This window comes from Pseudovirgaria hyperparasitica (genome assembly GCF_010093815.1).
Source record: "Pseudovirgaria hyperparasitica strain CBS 121739 unplaced genomic scaffold EJ05scaffold_3, whole genome shotgun sequence".
NCBI classification, from domain to species: Eukaryota; Fungi; Ascomycota; class Dothideomycetes; order Acrospermales; family Acrospermaceae; genus Pseudovirgaria; species Pseudovirgaria hyperparasitica.
Window position 1 is genome coordinate 163,102 of NW_022985551.1, and position 17,115 is coordinate 180,216.

Here is a 17,115-nt window from a genome sequence, read left to right on the forward strand (position 1 = left end):
CTAGAAGCTGAAGTGAAAGAGAAGGACCTCCCCTCCGATAATATCTCACACGGGCTTTAACGCAGGCTGAGCATCACTGAACGCTGGATCGAGTCGCTCGTTTACATCCTACGAAACCCAGAATTATCCTGGTCTTTGTTCGCGCCGCAAGACACCGCCGCTCGCTCGCTCACTCATTATTTACCCGCCATACACAGCCGCGCGCGCGTGAGCGGATCGTCAGTCTTACTATACGCCCCTGTGCCACAGCGCATCCCCAATCATTGTTCCCACTACCCATATATCAACCAGCCAGCCAGCCAGCCAGCCATGGCACAACCACTGCATCTCTACCCCACAGGTTCCCGTCGCATACCCCCATACGCGACACCCTCACAGCCGGCGCCTGTATTCGCAGCCCCAGTCATGAACCTAGGAAGCAATATGACGAGAGCGGCGAGTCCGAGCTACAACTATCGCGTCCCGAGCAGAGATCTGGGATTTGACAAACAGGACACTTTCGGCGGTGGCATCAAGACGATGCATTTGGTACAACAGTATCGGTATGACGAGCCATGTGTGGATAGGTATGCGAGTGGGAACGGTATGGAAGAGCGACCGCCGGTATATGCGCAAAGTGTGGAGAGCGAGGAACAGATGCGGGCGTTGAATGGACGAGATCAGGTACGGCCTTCCCAGCATCTCCCAGATACCAACCGACGAAAGGTCCTAACCACCATATCCTAGCGTCTCAAACGGCACATCCGCGTCCTACGCTTCGTATCACGCATCCTCGCCTTCGTGGTGTCCGTTCTCGTGTTTGTGCCCATCACCATAACCCTCGTCACCTTCCTGCGCACCAACGACATCAGCCGCGTCGTCACCATCGCCAGCCCCGGCACCGCGCCTCAGACCGTCTCCCGCACTGCGTGGGCGCAGAACAGTACCACGTGGCCGACGTACATGTACTTTGGCACCGCCGCCGTGTCCCTGCTTCTCAACCTCTTCATCATGATCGCATATCTCCGCACCGACGTGCGCACTGCAAACCGAACAGCCTATGTCGCCACCACATTCAGTTGGGTCGTAATGGTCGGCAATGCGGTCGTATGGGCCGTGGCTGCGAGTCTGTATCGCCAGCAGAAGAAGAACGATGACCTGTGGGGCTGGACTTGCAGCTCGGCCGCGCAGGCGATCCAGAAGGTGTTTGAGAATGAGGTCAAGTTTGAGCAGCAATGTAATATCCAGAGTTTCAGTTGGTATGCGGGAATAGTACAGGCGTTGTTGGCCATCTTGACGATTGTGGTGTTGGTGCTGGTTGTACGGAGGAGGGAGACGAAAAGGGGGCTGGAACGAGGCGATAGTGCAGAGGTGCTGTTGGCGGATAAGAATTAGCTGTTGGTAGAATACAACGCTGCGCATGGTGTGGCAAACGGCGTTAGGTGTGTTGTCTTCTGTACTTCTTAAGCACCTGCTGTCGTCGATCTGCGACAAAGTCGCGATCTGCAACGTGTAAAGTTAGAATGCTGAGCACGACTGCGACACTAATGAAGGTCGTTTGACCCCGTTGCTCCATTCACATGATCATGCATCCTTCATCAAAATGCTCCCCGTATTCGTCCACACCAGCTTGATACTCATTGCTCTTCTGCTTGGCCTTGACCTCATTCGGAAAGTATTCCTTTAGAAAGTTGCTCAGTGCTGGATCGATGTTGTCCGTGTTGGCTTGCAGCAACACCTTCTCCCTGCACAAGGGGCACATGGTCTTCTTTTCGTTTTGCATGACGACTAGGCAGCGAATGCAAAAGACATGCGAGCAAGCTAGCCTCACAGGCCGCCAAGTAATATCGCAGCACACTGGACACAGATAGTCATCAAGCTGCGGCACAATCGCCAGAAGATCTGTTGTGACCTGAAAACACACGGCTTGGGCGATATCGCGGGATAGTGTCTTCGCAGGCGGTGCGAGTGCAAACGTCCCGTTGACATTGAAGGAGGTGCGCTTGTCAAACTTCTTGAGGATTTTCATGAGTGCCATGTGATTCAGCTCCTGGAAACTGAGAGTCTTTAAGATTTCAGAGTTGATGGCGAAGAAGCGCTCGAGTGCCTGGACGCTTTCCTTTTTGCGGAATTGCGACGCAAGACCGGCATCTTTAACTTGCTTTACGAAGAGCTGATAGTTTTTACTGGCCTGTGCATAAGAGTGCGCACCGTGGTCTTGTTCATGCGTCGCAAAGAAGATCTGGCTCTCGAGGTAGAGCTGGAAGATTTGTCGCCACTGATTGATGTCGGATTTTGCGATCTTGCGACTGGGTCTGGCGACTTTGGACACAGCTTTGCTCAGGTCATGTACTTCAGACTGCAACGAGGTTTCTTGCTCAGTCTGCAGTGATTCGAGAGCATTCAGCTCTTTATGAAGGATGTTGAAAAACTCCGAGTCCGACGTCAGTGCTATCTCCACCATGCGATGCGGCTGAGCTTCACCGCGATCGTAAATCGAGGGAGGCTGAACAGCACCATCCGGTGCTGTATCTACAATCTTGACCTCGGTCAACTTCTGAAGGACAGCCTGCTCGTGAAGGTATTGGAGTGTTTCGGGAGTGAATCCAAAGTCTAATGGCTCGCCCGTCGCATCGTCGACGGCTATGAGGAGTTTTGGATGAAACGGTGTCTCTGGAGGCCTGCTAGAGATATTGTCGTCATGCCCGTCGTTGAGAGAGTATTGGACCTGTCTGTCCTTCTGCTGCACACTCCGAGTCTTCTCTGCACTCTGTAGTAGCCGTTTCAGCGTCTCAATGTCCAGGCCGATCTCTGCTAGTTCCTTCTCGACACGCTTGATGACTTTCTTGAGCTGCCGGTAGGATATGGAGGTGTCGATCCAGTGTTGGGGATAGCCATCATTCTCAAGGTGGTCCTGATAGACCCGACCGAACTTCATGATGATGATAGGCGCACCACCACCACCACCTGTCTGTGCACGCGTAGGGCTGAGTCGGAGATATGTAGGGGGCTGCCTAGTTCGCCCACGTGGAGGGGTAGAGATCAGGGACAAAAATAGATTTGGCGGAAAACTGTGCGATCAAGGAAATGAAAACCTGGGGTATATGCGCAAAGGACGAAACAGAAAGCCCGAGAGAAGTGGAGAGGGCATAGCGCGCCAGAAGGAGAGTGTGAAGCGGGCGGAGGGAGTGTTTTTGTAGACTTTGATCGCGAAAGAGCTGGACCGGCCGAAATCGCCACAGAAAATTTCTGGCCCCGGGCGGTCACGATGAAAACCCTTGTCTGCCCACATGACACACGGAATGGATGTCATTTTCCAGCTCTGACTCGACGCACGATGAGATTTATAGAGGATATGGCGAGGAGGCGGACGAGTGTAGAGTGATATTGTTGGTAAGTGATGTCGTGTTGTTGTTGTTTTATATGGCACAGGGACTTCGGGTGGAAGATGGAAGATCGTATTGAAACCTCAGGCACCAAGGCACCCAGGCACTAAGGTAGCCAGGCATCAAGGCATCATGGCACTAAGGCACTAATACACTAAGGCATCAAGACACCAGTACTAAATGATTAGTCAGCCGCACACCAAGCTCCCAGTCTACAATTCGCTTCACCCACCCATATTACCTCGTCTGCCCACGCGTCAACAACACTTGAACACACGCCGGTATGCTCGTCAACGACCATGCCAAGGTCAGGACGTATCAGCGTCAACGATGAGTCCACAGAGCATGTCGCTGATCACTTCACTCGCTAGACGCTGACAAGTTGACGGACGGCTCTCACAGCTCGAACACGTCCCCAGTGGTCTTTACTACCCCCTCTACAGACCACGCAGAGACGGACATCTTCTTGATCAACTCAAGCTCTGACATCATGCCAAATCTCGCGCCGCAGCTCATACACCCTCCCCATAGTCATACATCGTGTGCCGCAAAGCGAGGGTGGAGCTGACAGCAACAGTGCTGAAAGATCCTGGAGTCAGTCAATCGGGCTTGAAAGATGCAGTAGAACACCCCTTGAGGTAAGATAATCTTTAGACTTGTGTGAAAAATTGGCGGGGGCAGAGCGGAAGATGATTAGAACTCGGCCTCCGACGAGCGTTATGATAGATCTTCAGCCAAGAGTCTACTTCTCGAGATTCGCAAAATGCATCTCACAGCATTACGACGACTTATCTGCGGCTGATACAAGTTCTATCTCACGGAGCGGCTGGAAGAGAGACAGCACAGACATCCGGATATTCAGAGACATGCCTGATTTCTAATCTGTACATCATCTGCAAGTCGCCCAAAAAGCTACTGCTAAAGACGTCTTTCTTTTCTTCTGTCCTGCCGCCAACACGGCTGAAGACTAGGAAGATTGTGACGCTCACTGGTGTCGTATCAGGGTTCTTACCAATACATCCCGTGTCTCACGCGTGCACGGCTGGCTGGCTGGCTAGCCCCACAGGAGTCCAACTGAATTGCCAACATGTGGTGATGTGCTTCCACTTGGCTCACAAACCTCGGCCGGCTGTGATGAGTTTGGAGTCACATTTCTACTCCGCACATTTCCAAGCATGTTGTGGGGCATGGACGTAACTTAACCATGGGACTCTAATCACCGAGTCGGCGAGCATAGCCACCGCCAAGCATCTCCGCCAGTTTGTACTAGAACCGCTAAGTGAGCCTCGTAACGGCATTGTGGGACTGCCATGGCCGGCGCATCGAACAGGTGCGTACAAAGCTGTAATGTGACATACATCTGGTCTGGGAGCGGTGTAAAGGCCGAGATTGCTATTACACGCGATGAACGGAAGATAATTGTACTGCAGCTGCCCGACTGCTGCATGATACCATCGTGGTCTGGATCGCTGCCAGCCCGCAGGAGGTTGAATGCATGGTGCATCGTTGGGCTGAAAGGAAACAGGTCATGCATCATCCAGATTGCAGAGCAGTACACACTGTCGACGACATGGATCGGTGCAGGAGAATTAAATGTCACGATCGAAATCGCAATTTTCAGGCCCTCCGAAGCGCCGAATCTGATCTTATCAGACCCGACATCTCCGCAAGACCATCCTGACTGCCCGCCCGCCCGCCACTTAACCAAGCGAAAAACGCCTCTCCCACGATGTTCGCTGCACGTTCGCATCAGCTTATCTTGCATAGCTGAAACCAATCGACTGGCAGTAGCAGCATCACCACGGCACAAAAACAGCTTACGTGCCGAGCGAGACCCACCACTATGGATTCCTCGCGTTCCGCCAGTTGGGCCTTCCTCCTCTCCGCGCCCAGCATAACGCCAAGTCTGGGCATCCCGCTCGGTCAGAAAGCCAGGATCTTCCCTGCCTCGTAAGCGCCAACCGTCTTGGCAGCCTCATCTCATTCCCTTTCTTGATCGCTGCTGGGGTCTATGGTGGAAGAGGCGCCTTTTCCGTCTGGAACAAGGCGCCTCTTGGGATCCCGGCCGGGAGGGCGTCGTCGATCCCGCCAAACAACTTTGAAAGTTTCCCCTTCCTCTTTTTCCCTCCCCCCTTGCAATTGTCTGCCACATCTATATCCATATGTATTACAACCGTCAGGTCGTCTTCCAAAGGATGCCCTAAACCACGCCAAGGCTCCCTTTCCTACCCTTGCACATTGTTTCGCTGTGATTATGATGCATCCATCCTAGTCGACTATATACTGCGTCCCACCACGCATCTACTGTAATTAAATGTCTTATCGGGTGATGGATGAGAATCAGGGAGCGCGATGCGGACCCGGCTTGCTCCGCGCCAAGACAAAGGAAGATTCCTCCCCCCCAAGGCCCCTTTCGGCTGGTGGAATTTCCGAGTTGCAAGTTGGCAATATTAATCTTCCTATTAGCCGGCGCTGCTTATGGTGACGTATCGATTTCTTGGTGAGGAGCAAGCAATACTGTATGTACAGAGACAGACAGCCCTGGTGCGAGCGCATGATTAGCTGCCGCTGTAGCTGTAGCTGTAGTCGTCGCGGTCTGTCGCCTCGTGTAACGGACTCGGGTCTAGAACAGCCAGGTCACTCTGTTGTACTAGGTATGGATAGATGGATATGTGCATGTGTGCATGTATGTATGTATCTGTGTATGAATGTATGTATGTGTATATGCATACATGCGAGCCAGCCCTCACAGCCCAACGCATATTATTCCAGCACAGTACGAGTATCAAACAGCTCGGTCCTGGTCTTGGTTTGGGCTGGCTTTGGGGACGCTGCACGACGGGGACCCCCCGCGACGATAAATTAGTCGGTTTGCTAAGATTATAATGGATCATGACGTGGCGCTGGGCAAAATCTAGGTATGTAGCGGCTTTGATCTGAGAATATATTACATGTGTAAGTAGTAGTCGGCAATGTCGCACGTGCAAATTGTTGGGTTGGGGGACGGATGGATGTCGCACGTGGGGCGGTAGATGATAATACGAAATTAAAGATAATCATCGTTCGAAACGGAGAAGGGAAGTGAAGAGTTTGTCCAAAATAACGCGCGATTGAAATGCGTCTATGCTATGTATGTATACTAACTAATCCGAGATCCATCTCTCTATAATGAAGCTCGATTCGTGATGCAATGTCTAGACCTGCTACTGCCCTCATTACCACCAGTCAACTAGACCAGATAGCTGACTCTCTCCATATATCTGCTAGAGCCAGAGCAAACACAGAAATCTCCCAAAGAAATAACTCCATTCCAGACCTGACCTGAGAACCTTGAGAACACTTCCTAGTTCCAGTCGTATAATGCATCCCTGCCGATCCAACGGCTTCGGTAAATTCGTGTATCCCTTTCCCTCAAACGCCCATACATCCAGAGTTACAAATGCTCGGAATGCAACGTAGAAACCCAGTATCCAATGCGCGGCCGTTTGTCGTAATGATGATGATGATGATGATGATGGTGATGGTGACCGAAATGCCGTCATGCAGCGGCTTCAAGGTGTCGTCGGTTGTGGTTCGTGTTCTCCGTCGTCTCATCCTCGTCGTCCTTGTTCTCCTCGTCGACCGATCGGCGTGGAGTCTGCACAGCAGTGAGCGTGCCGCTGGTCATGGTCATGCTCCTGAGAACATTCGGATGGCCCTCGACATCGTCGCCGACGATGGCTCCCTCGCTCAGCTTCCTCTTGCGAATTTCGCCGTTAAGGAACCAGCGGGACAGGCCCATCAGCAGTGCGGAAAGCACGAAACAGACGCCGGCCCAAAGCTGAACAGTTAGGTAGTCGTTGAAGGATTGGACGAGAGCGCCGGCGGCAATGGGCCCGATGAGTGACGGGATTGCCGCAGCGGTATACATCATGCCGACCCATTGCCCGAGACGGGATTGCTGGGCGCCGGACTGCTCGAGGATGTAGGCTGTGGAAGCTGGGGGCAGGCCGATGACTGTGCCTGAGAAGATGCCGAATATGACGACGAAGCCGATGGCGCCGGCTGTGTTGTTGATCAAGGTCCAGAAGCAGAGGACCAAGATGGCGATGACAGATGTAGCGACGATGTGCAGGTTCAGAGCGCCCATCCTGCATGTGTGTTAGTATAACATCATAAAGCACGCAGAGTTAGAGACATACCAATCACTCAGGAATGCAGCTCCAAGACGTCCGATCGTGCTAGAGGCATTCATGACTGCCAGAAGATAGAAAGTTCGGATGGCATCGCCAGCAACCTCTTCTTCACCCAGGTCGATATTTTGAAATCCACCTGGAACTCTGTCCTTGACACCAAGTCCTTCTGAAGCGGCCCACTACACAGTACGTTAGACTGTAACAGTACTTGACAGTTGCAGAAAACTCACCTCCTCGAGATTGAAGAATACTGGATAAAATCCCAGAAATAGCATAGAGATCGACGCCGTAAAGAACACGTACGACCTGTTCTTGAATGCATTCTTGTCCACCCAGACCTTGCTGTCAGTCCAGCGCTCGGGCTTGCGCAAGTGCCAAGCAGGATTGGGTCGAGCGAAGATGAACGAGAAGAGCAGCGTCGCCGCAAACACGGCGGCGACATAGCGCACAGCATTGTTGAAGCCGACCTGGATCAGGAGTTCTTTGATCATAACAGGGTAGATAAGACCAGCTGCATGTGGCGGTCAGCCCTGAGCTTGGCAAATGATAAAGAATGCAGCCATTGCTTGGCGTACATCACAGACTTTTTTTCTTGGGGATGCCAGGAAGGAAAGAAGATGAGGCTAGGACTTACAGATACTGGCTCCTGACGCCACAATACAGATAGCAAGACCCTTCATGCGCGGGAACCACGTTGAGCAAACTGTAGAGCGAAGTGTATCAGCATCCAGTCAGACCCGTGGTCGGGAAGAAGGAACTTACTCTGTGAGCTTGAGACAAATAGACAGCCCATCCCACACCCGGCGATGAAGCCTTGGGTGAGCCATACGAGACCGTAGTTACCCTCGTTGTATCCGTCCCCGCCTACGAAGCCGAGAGTGAGCATGCCAACGAAAGTGAGCAGTCCGCCAACGCCGAGAAGTTGTCGGCTGTATCCTGCATCCAAGAGTCGGCCAACGATTCCGGATAGACCAAGCACACAAAAGCACTGTGTTGCACCGATGAGATTTTGAAGTATGTCATTCGAATCTGCTAGTAGATGTTGCTTGTAGTATGAGAGGTAGGTTCCGGTGGCATTGACATTGCCCCAGCTGTTGAACATGAGGAAAAAACACCCGGCGAGACAAGCCCAGGCTCGCCATTCTCTAGGGATCTTTGGCTGGTCTTCGATAGCAACATCACCCCTCGGTGTGCTTTGCTTCTCATTGTCCCCTCGAGACATGATCGATGGCGACTTTTGTGCAGCAAAGAGCGTGGTATAATGTCAAGCGACGCGTAGTATGTGACAAATTCGGGAGTCGATATAGAGACGACGGGGAAGAAGTGGGTATGGAGAACGTGGGTCGAAGGTTAGTCCACGGAAAGGGAAAAGTGACCTCCTTTATTTATGAAGAGCCAGATCTTGGGACACCAAAGGAATGAGTAGTCTTTGCTGGCCTCAATACCACCATTAACTAGCCCAGCATTTGCCCTGTTCAACATGGCCAATTAGACAGCGAAGATACTGACGTGTGGGGTGCGACAAGCTCTGCGTCAGCGGTGCTTTTCACCGTGCGCCCAGAGATCCAGGACTCGTCGCCGATTGTTGACATTAGGGCCAAGGCAGCAAGGAGGCAAAGCGATCTACAGCGCCAAGATGTGCCAAGCAGTTCTCGCTGAGTTTCGGGACATTCAGGTCCACGCTGAGAAAGAGGCACAACAGGACCCACGGTGAGCAGTACCGAAGAAGCATAAGCTCGGGATTTGGATTGTCCATCACTCAGCATATCAAGAGGCTTAGATATCCATTTCAGGCGGGACGGACTGACGAAGACTCTCGAATCCTGATAAGCAGGGAGCAGACAGATCCGTCCGGACGGAAGAGGGACCTCCCGCCCACGCCCATCAAGCCGCAAGCCTTGTTGTTGCACAAGCCTTGTTGTTGCACAAGCCTTCAAGCCTTCAAGCCCTGGCGGCGTCGACAGTCGAGCCGAAGTTTAAGCAACCCCAGCGCACCTGGCTAGGCCATCTTCGAGGGAGTATGGACCGAAGAGCCATAGTGCTCCGTACCAAGAGCAGGCTATAATATAGCAGTTGCAGCATTCGGCCGAATGATGTTTGTATACCTGGAGTAGTGTGCTGCACGAAGACGCGGGGTTTGGTGTTGAGGTCTTCAAATTCATTTTGGGCAGTGGAGCGGACAGACTTGGCAACGCTCCACTCTGGAGTCTGATCTGACTCGGTCAGCTCCCCGCTTACAGCAGCAGATGAACATGCATGAATGTGCCGCAGAGGGTGGAAGACGATTTACACGCCTACCGACGGGTCGCACGTAAGCCCGACTTATCTTTCCCGCACCCCGGGTTGAAACCACAAGACGATGCTTTGGGCTACCTGGCAAGTCTCTGTGGTCATGAGCCGTGGCCTCGTCGCGGAGACCTTGACAGCAGGAGTACCGAATGTCGCTTGGTCACTACATCCATAGTAGCTGCTCGTCACCCCAGTCGTTTCTCCAGGAAGTGCTATGTCCGACTCTGGGTCTAGACATTGCGCTGGCGGCCGAATCTGCGCAGCGGGATCTCATCACGTTGGGGGCGCTCTGATAGAACGTGTTTCACAACATCGGCCAAGGCGGCTATGCTGTTTGAGCTACGCAATCGGGCTGGAGACTGAGTGAGATTCGGCTCCTCTGACTTCCGCCGATGTGTGTCGATGACCAGTGCCGCGAGTACCTTGGCGCTGCTCACAAATGTTTACCCCTTGGCAGCGGACAGGCAGCCGGGCAGCCGTGCGCCGTGCCCATACACCATCATATAGTACACTCCAGCTTGCACACACCTCCAGGCCAATGACGAGCAGGAGAGTACTCATGCATGGACCGTGTTGTTGCTTTTGCTGCAACGTGAGCGCTACCCAACATGTATTTGAATCCTGCCCAATCTTTGTGACCTAGGACACGTCAATCAGTACCATATGTTCTGGAACATTGCTCAAAAGCAATGAAAGCTGCCCCTGGCTTTTGCCAATGTAGGACTGGTATAATATCGTGGCGGCGATAGCTTATCTCCATGTTTGACCTTTCAAAGCAGTTTCAGAGCAGGCCGAAATCCCGAAGCTGGAGCTGCCGGTGATATGATCAAGACGGTGATATGAGTCCAATCCAATGATTTCGTCATAGTGACTCCAGTGACGCGTGCCATAGGCGCCTTGGCAACAGGACGAAGATATGTACTAAATGTAAAAGCAATCTGCACGGACTTACCTTGATAACCACTTGAACCTGCTCTTGTTCTCAACTAATTATGGTACGTTTACTTTTGTCTCAAATTAGGCAAGGCTTAATGGTCACTGTGCCATACCTCCACAATGTCGTCGCGTTTCCAAACATATGCAGCCATGAACGAATCAATGATTGCAGATGACGGTGCCATGGAGAAAACAAAGGTATCCATGGTGTTATTACGCCGTCTGGACAGCCAGTATTATATCCATTCTGCATACAGGAGTGTGGCTGGTGGTATAGGGTGCATTCCGTCCAACCGACGCCACACTGTGACGATTTCGGAGCTTTTGAAGGCATGATGTCATCATAAAGAACTCACGAGCTCCAGTCATGAGCAGTGCAGCAGCCTCTCTTATGTCAAAAAGGTTGTAATTTGTCGTCGTGCCATTGTGACTAGAGGTCTTCACGAAGCGACAGGAACAGCGCAGTAGGTTTCCCGGACAGTAATAAGCACGGAGCGGCTGACCGAAATCGGCAAACATTCCCTCAGCAATTGCCACCGACCCAGGGCAGAGGCAATTTGACGCTGAAGCAGTGGGCGAACGCGTGCGATTCGTTGCAAACAAGAAGAACAGGAAATCTATTCTCCTCCATCGTTGAGTGTCGCGAGAGAACATTTTCCGTTTTGAGCGATGTGAGGGACAGACACATGGACCGAAAAAGGGAAAAGCCAACACAGCCAGCGGCAGAAAACTGGGGGCGTTGGGGCCTCGCCGCCTCCCAGACACCGGCGACGAGCTAAACACCCTCTCTCTCCCACTCTGCTTTCGCGGCAGCATTTTCCTAACTCGTCTTATAGGAGGTTTGTGTCGCCCCTTGTTTCCCAGAACAATCGTCGTTCATGAGTCCAAGTTGTGGGCCGTGGGACAGGCACAACCGAGGATGGCGCTGTGCTGTAAGCCCGAGCTGCTCAGTCTTGTACCGTACCGCGTGTGGAGCGGCGTCGTGGCAGATGATGGAGACGCGGCCGCTGTGCATATTCGTGGGAACAGACGAGCCTGAAGCATGATGTAGTCAATTCCAAACGGAGAGTGAAGTTCAATGAGGATGTCAAGTTGGACTTTGCTGAGAAGCTTCATTGGGATTTCCATTGACCTGTCTTCTGTGCGATCTTGCTTACGTAGCAAAGCGTAATCTAACCTTACGTGATCAGAACAGGTAATCTATTCACCAGTATCGTTAGACTGCCCAGTCTGGCATCGAGCTATCATCATCATCGTCACCATTATCACCAACATCATCTTCATCGTCGCTCTCTCACAGACGCTCCATCACTTGAGGTAGGCAGGTGATTCAGATTTGATCTCTACCAGTCTTCTCTCGCCAACCAATCTGCTGGCTCAAACCATCCGTCACAGTAATCGAGTCTGGAACGATACCAACTCATCCGCCACAGTCCCCACATTGTTGAAGCATACACATCCACACACCGTCCGGGTTGCTTTAATTTAACATTCGGGCTAGCATGACGAGCATTGTGCGGCTGGAAACTCTACCGACTGAATTGCTCGAGAGCATCTTTTCTTACTTGCCTCCAGAGTCAATTTTGGCATTCCAGTATACCTGCAAACGAATAGCGTCAATAGGCAACGAGCCAAGTCTATGGAAACGTCATTGTGAAGAAGGCTGGCGCTATTGGCATCCAAAGCATGACATTGTCTCGTTGCTACGAGCCCCAGTAGACACCGTAGACTGGAGGGCCTTGTTCCGGCGGCGAAAGGAAACCGATCGCTTCATTTCCCAGACTCTGAGCAGCATACTCGCATCGCAGCAGGCTAGAAGTCTGAATACTAAGAAGATCGTTGAACTTGGCTATGACGCGAAAGAGGAACTTCTTCGCCAGTGTAAGCCGCCCATTGATTCAGAGGATTTTTTAGCGAGGAAGTACTATAGCTCGGCGGCTCTAAATTGCATACATCGCTCTGTTGCAATCCAGGAATGGCTCAAGCTACGCAACGCGTGCGACGTCCCTTTGGAAAATGCTCTGGCTGCATTCGACATGTTCGTCCTAGGCAATGAGAGCGCCGATATCCAGGAAGTCGCGCAAACGCTCGACAGCCTCGCCGCTGAGTTTCGCACCATACACCCGGATCATGGCGAGTTGAGCACACGACAGCGAGCAGTCACCCTGGCGAACTTTCTTCGTTTGCAGAGTTTCTGTGGGGTCAATGATGAATCTTACAAGAACATGGAGAACAACTTTATCGGTCTCGCCCTGCGCGATCCACAGCACGAGGCTCTTCCACTGATCACCGTTGCGATCTTTTGTGCTGTTGCTAGACGTCTTGGCCTCGATGCATCCTGTTGTGGCTACCCATTTCATATATACGCCATAGTCAGCGCGCCAGACGAACAAGACCTGGATGGCAAACAAACGAATCGTTCAGACGCCAAGCCGATCCGCCCGAGAATATACCTGGACCCCTTCCGATCGGACGTTGAGATATCCGAGCACCAACTCAGGCGTACCTTAGACTCAATGGGTGTCCGAAGCTGGAACCACGACGAGTACCTCAGCCCAGCAAGCGTGACGGAGATGGTCCTCCGCTCAACACGCAATCTGCAACGCGCTGTGCAGGAAGCTGAGATGCCCGCATTCGACGCTGTCCCTGTACCGGGAATACCAAACCAACTGCAAGCGTGGTACAGCGTGATATGGGCAAATGTCACTCTCACCACCGGGCTCAGCGATGGCGAGGCGTTCGCCACAAACGAGCTACACTTACGCCAGACTGTATCCCTCTTCACTTCGCGCTTCCAGCCGGACCAACCCTGGGACCTCAGTCTGATGGAAATGCACCTTCTCCCCCTGTTTAAAGATCTCCCCGGCGAAGAGGAACTAGAAGATTTCATCCGCGTCACCAACGATGTGGACAGCATGCCGAAAAGACCTATTCGACGTACAGCCAGCAAGGTCGTCACTTACAAAGTCGGACAACTGTTCTCGCACAGAAAGTATGCGTACGAGGGCGCCGTTATCGGATGGGATCCGGTATGCGAGGCGGGAGAGGACTGGATCCAGAGGATGAAGGTCGACACTACGTTGTCGAGAGGACGACACCAGAGTTTCTACCATGTCGCGTAAGTACGTCAGTCACATATGAGATACATGAGCTGACCTCGTGGTAGCGTGCGCGATGGAAGTATCCGATATGTCGCCGAAGAGAACATCAACCCGTCGGAAGGGCCTCCATCGGAGCGCATGTTGAGCCTTGCTGGGCGGTGGTTCAAGCGCTGGAGCGACGAGCACAACGTGTTTGTCAGCAATGTGCGGGACGAGTATCCAGATGACTGAATGGGCGGGGCATCTAGGTTCAAGCTACTGTCTAAAACAAGGCACTTATGACACCGAAATAACATGTGGCTTGTCTGCGCATGTTGGGTGGATAATGAGATCACGCTGGATGAATGGAACGAGCTTCATGTCTACCTAGACGGCCTAACGTCCTAAAAATCTATCTTCTTGACGAGCCATGACTTCAATTGCACTATGCGCCATACCCATCGAATCGGCGGTGATGGGTTTGCTGTACACATTCCTGTCCTTTTTTCTCACTTGCATCATACGAACACATGCTTCTCTCCACGCATATCTAAAACGTATCCAATCACATATATTCCCTTACACGCACACCAACTACCCCGTACACACAAACCCCAACCCAACAACCCTAAGACCCATACCCAAACCCCCCCTGCCCAGGCCACATCCCCTGCGTCCCCGTCCCCATCCACTCCACCCCCGGCGTCTGACCCCCAAACTCCCCCGCCGCCGTCCCATCCGTCCCAGGCATATAAATCCCATCCATCGGCTCCCCAGCACCAGCACCACCAGCACCACCACCACCCATCAAATCCACACCACCATGCCGATACCCCGCATCAGGATACGCACGAAGCAGCGTCTCGAGCTCACCACCACCCGGCCTCGCCGCGTCATCCCACTGAATCATAATATCCCTATCTGCACGGCCGTCGTCGAGGACGGAGAGATTCTCCCCGCTACTGCCGCCGAGACGGGTTGCGAGAGGGGTGCTGTGGGGTTGTTGTTGTTGGAGGAGGGGCGTGGGGGTGTGCGGGTGGGAGGAGGTGGAGGAGGAGGAGGAGACGCGGCGGAGGGCGGAGAAGCGCTCGAGGGCGGATTTGAGGGCGTGTAGGATGATGCCGCTGCGTTGGTGGAGGGGGAGGGCGTAGCAGTGGCCGAAGACGTGGGAGATGAGGGTGCTGATGCGTTTGAGGTCTTGCGGGGGGATTGCGGATTGGGATGTGGATGAGGGTGCGGATGAGGGTGTGGATGAGGATGTGGATGGGAGAGGGGGCGAGCCGCTGCGGTAGGTTTCGCAGAGGAGGAAGATGATGTCGGAGTATTGCTGGAAGGCGCCTGCGAACCAGGCGAAGGGGGCGTAGTCCGGGTGGGTTTCGAGGGTGGCGGCGATTTCGAGGGTGGTGAGGGCGGGGGGGATGAGGATGTCGCGGAGGCGGGATTCGGAGGGGGAGCGGGCGGTTTTGGGGAGGAGGCGGGAGAGGAGCATAGTGTCGCAGCGGGCCATGAGGAGTTTGAGGACGAGGCTGGCGTAGCGGTGGGTGGGGATAAGGGGGTCGAGGAGGGGGATGTAGGTGCTTGAGATGCGGGCCTTGTGGGCTTCGACGTTTGATTTGAGTTGGTGGAGGGTGAGGGCGTTGTGGGAGACGTCGATGGAGCCGCGGAAGATGAGGCGGTGGAGCTCGTTGCATTCGAAGCGGATGAGGGCGAAGGTGGTGTCGGTCCATGCGCGGACCGAGAGGGCTGTGAAGGAGGAGGGCACGTCGAGGAATGTGTCGTCGGTGTTGAGGGGGAGGGGGACGTCGAAGTCGTCGGCGCGGATGAGAGGTTGCACGCCCATTGCTTCGGCCGTTTTGACGTCGAGTATGCAGATGTTGTACCATAGGAGCGACCGCGTGTGTCGGTGCAGCTGGTTCAGGGATGATGCAGAGGCGTTGTGATGGATGCCGATGCCCTGGGCAAGGCGGATGAGAGCGCCGACAAGAGCGGAGTGAGAGCGGAGGACTTCGGAACGGCATTGTGCGATCTGTGGATGTGGATGTTAGGTAGGGATTGCGAATGTAGCTTGGTATGCTTACCAGATATATAGTGAGTGCTTGTAGAGTCGTGATGCTAGAGGTAGCAAGGCAATTCGCCTGTCTAAGAGCGTTTTCCGTGGCGTCTTGTAGAGACCTTACTAGGTCATCGAGTGATGTTTGGAAGTGGAGCATGACTTGCATCGAAGGCATGCTCATGCCTGCGGACATACACACGGCCCATATCAACGCAGAGCTGGATTCTGAATTATGCCTTCCTGTGGATTGGTTTGACCAAAACTCGTCAAACATGCGTTTGAAGCTCGGCATATGAAGCACATGTGCAACAGGATTCACGGCCTGCACATACTGGTCATACAGAACTTGGGCATGAGCTCTGGACAGGTTCAGACCTTTCGTTGGCCGCGAAGACATGGCACCATAGCTCGAACCGTCCAGCAATCGCGATCCATTGGACGAGTCCAGGCTGGCATAAAAGGGGACATGTGAGGCAGGAGTCACAGTGTTCGGTACAGAAGGGTCTCTATAGTCCAACACTCTCCCAAGCTACCCATCCAAGAGTCAGGCAATCCAATTGATTCAGAACTGAGGAGGGCAGACGTTACATCTTTTGCGTAATGGGCGAGTGATACGCCATCTATCCTCTGCGTGACTACCAGCTTGCCATACTTGAAGACCATATCTAGCATGGATTCTCCGTCGTCGCGCTCATCCTGCGGCGTGTCCTCACGTGTGTGTGTATCGAGACTTTCGTACAGGTCTCGATCCGGCACGACATCTTGCTGGTAGGATTCCCATTCGAAGTCTCGTGGAGGAGTGGCTTCTTGGTCGGAATCTCTGTTCTTGCCATGGTTGCCATTCGAGCCATGGGAGATGGGGCTCGTGGCATGCGAGTGTGTCCTCTTGCGGTGCTCGGTCTCGACGGTGTCCTTGATGAAGACACAGTCTCGTCCGTATGCCACGCAGCTTTCGCAAGGATAAGTCTTACTACATTTCGACTTTCGCTCACGACACTCGAGACATGAATTGATGGCGCGGGGATTCCGTCGACGAGCTGGACGAGACGAGGGCGTCTGTTGAGAGTTTGCATGTATCATCGCCGCCAAACCGCTGCCACAGCCCTTGTATATAACTCGACGTCGTGAGGGACGCAGAAGGACACAATTGTTGTAAATTGACGCTCATAACATCTGGACTTGTTTCGAACATTCTTGACCCACTCCGAGTGAGGCTT

General features: G+C 53.2%; 9 protein-coding genes across 9 annotated transcripts; 4 read left to right on the top strand and 5 right to left on the bottom strand.

The window, feature by feature from the left end:
* Positions 1-160: 160 nt before the first annotated feature.
* Positions 161-1,465, top strand: EJ05DRAFT_241026 (uncharacterized protein). The gene is made up of 2 exons (XM_033740055.1): positions 161-663; positions 727-1,465. Exons 1-2 carry the CDS (start codon positions 310-312, stop codon positions 1,372-1,374), a joined length of 1,002 nt encoding a protein of 333 aa, XP_033603180.1. The 5' UTR covers positions 161-309; the 3' UTR covers positions 1,375-1,465.
* Positions 1,346-3,101, bottom strand: EJ05DRAFT_241044 (RING-14 protein). Its single transcript, XM_033740057.1, has one exon. The coding sequence runs from the start codon at positions 2,915-2,917 to the stop codon at positions 1,556-1,558; it is 1,362 nt and encodes a 453-aa protein (XP_033603181.1). The 5' UTR covers positions 2,918-3,101; the 3' UTR covers positions 1,346-1,555.
* A 1,574-nt stretch (positions 3,102-4,675) lies between these two features.
* On the top strand, positions 4,676-5,263 carry EJ05DRAFT_497301 (uncharacterized protein; the record flags this gene model as incomplete). The annotated part of the gene is made up of 1 exon (XM_033746520.1): positions 4,676-5,263. One exon carries the CDS (start codon positions 4,676-4,678, stop codon positions 5,261-5,263), a length of 588 nt encoding a protein of 195 aa, XP_033603182.1.
* A 439-nt stretch (positions 5,264-5,702) lies between these two features.
* Positions 5,703-6,272, top strand: EJ05DRAFT_241031 (uncharacterized protein). The gene has a single exon (XM_033740056.1). It carries the CDS (start codon positions 5,887-5,889, stop codon positions 6,229-6,231), a length of 345 nt encoding a protein of 114 aa, XP_033603183.1. The 5' UTR covers positions 5,703-5,886; the 3' UTR covers positions 6,232-6,272.
* Positions 6,273-6,903: 631 nt separating this feature from the next.
* Positions 6,904-8,762, bottom strand: EJ05DRAFT_483187 (MFS general substrate transporter; the record flags this gene model as incomplete). The annotated part of the gene is made up of 5 exons (XM_033745232.1): positions 6,904-7,495; positions 7,547-7,719; positions 7,771-8,051; positions 8,175-8,243; positions 8,303-8,762. The coding sequence occupies 5 exons, from the start codon at positions 8,760-8,762 to the stop codon at positions 6,904-6,906; spliced, it is 1,575 nt and encodes a 524-aa protein (XP_033603184.1).
* Positions 8,763-9,015: 253 nt separating this feature from the next.
* Positions 9,016-10,971, bottom strand: EJ05DRAFT_483188 (uncharacterized protein; the record flags this gene model as incomplete). The annotated part of the gene is made up of 7 exons (XM_033745233.1): positions 9,016-9,454; positions 9,536-9,599; positions 9,646-9,766; positions 9,914-10,071; positions 10,358-10,468; positions 10,782-10,815; positions 10,879-10,971. The coding sequence occupies 7 exons, from the start codon at positions 10,969-10,971 to the stop codon at positions 9,016-9,018; spliced, it is 1,020 nt and encodes a 339-aa protein (XP_033603185.1).
* On the bottom strand, positions 10,685-11,870 carry EJ05DRAFT_241152 (uncharacterized protein). The gene has a single exon (XM_033740059.1). The coding sequence runs from the start codon at positions 11,579-11,581 to the stop codon at positions 10,979-10,981; it is 603 nt and encodes a 200-aa protein (XP_033603186.1). The 5' UTR covers positions 11,582-11,870; the 3' UTR covers positions 10,685-10,978.
* A 230-nt stretch (positions 11,871-12,100) lies between these two features.
* EJ05DRAFT_241114 (F-box domain-containing protein) lies at positions 12,101-14,285 on the top strand. Its single transcript, XM_033740058.1, has 2 exons — positions 12,101-13,883; positions 13,932-14,285. The coding sequence occupies exons 1-2, from the start codon at positions 12,268-12,270 to the stop codon at positions 14,095-14,097; spliced, it is 1,782 nt and encodes a 593-aa protein (XP_033603187.1). The 5' UTR covers positions 12,101-12,267; the 3' UTR covers positions 14,098-14,285.
* A 188-nt stretch (positions 14,286-14,473) lies between these two features.
* Positions 14,474-16,978, bottom strand: EJ05DRAFT_435648 (uncharacterized protein; the record flags this gene model as incomplete). Its single annotated transcript, XM_033741709.1, has 3 exons — positions 14,474-15,871; positions 15,924-16,402; positions 16,432-16,978. The coding sequence occupies 3 exons, from the start codon at positions 16,976-16,978 to the stop codon at positions 14,474-14,476; spliced, it is 2,424 nt and encodes an 807-aa protein (XP_033603188.1).
* Between the last annotated feature and the right edge of the window lie 137 nt (positions 16,979-17,115).

Coding starts and splice junctions, on each gene's coding strand:
- EJ05DRAFT_241026 (XM_033740055.1), top strand. CDS start 310: ATGGCACAACCACTGCATCTCTACCCCACAGGTTCCCGTCGCATACCC. Junction 664..726: donor CGTTGAATGGACGAGATCAG/GTACGGCCTTCC, acceptor ACCATATCCTAG/CGTCTCAAACGGCACATCCG.
- EJ05DRAFT_241044 (XM_033740057.1), bottom strand. CDS start 2,917: ATGAAGTTCGGTCGGGTCTATCAGGACCACCTTGAGAATGATGGCTAT.
- EJ05DRAFT_241031 (XM_033740056.1), top strand. CDS start 5,887: ATGTACAGAGACAGACAGCCCTGGTGCGAGCGCATGATTAGCTGCCGC.
- EJ05DRAFT_241152 (XM_033740059.1), bottom strand. CDS start 11,581: ATGCTGCCGCGAAAGCAGAGTGGGAGAGAGAGGGTGTTTAGCTCGTCG.
- EJ05DRAFT_241114 (XM_033740058.1), top strand. CDS start 12,268: ATGACGAGCATTGTGCGGCTGGAAACTCTACCGACTGAATTGCTCGAG. Junction 13,884..13,931: donor CAGAGTTTCTACCATGTCGC/GTAAGTACGTCA, acceptor ACCTCGTGGTAG/CGTGCGCGATGGAAGTATCC.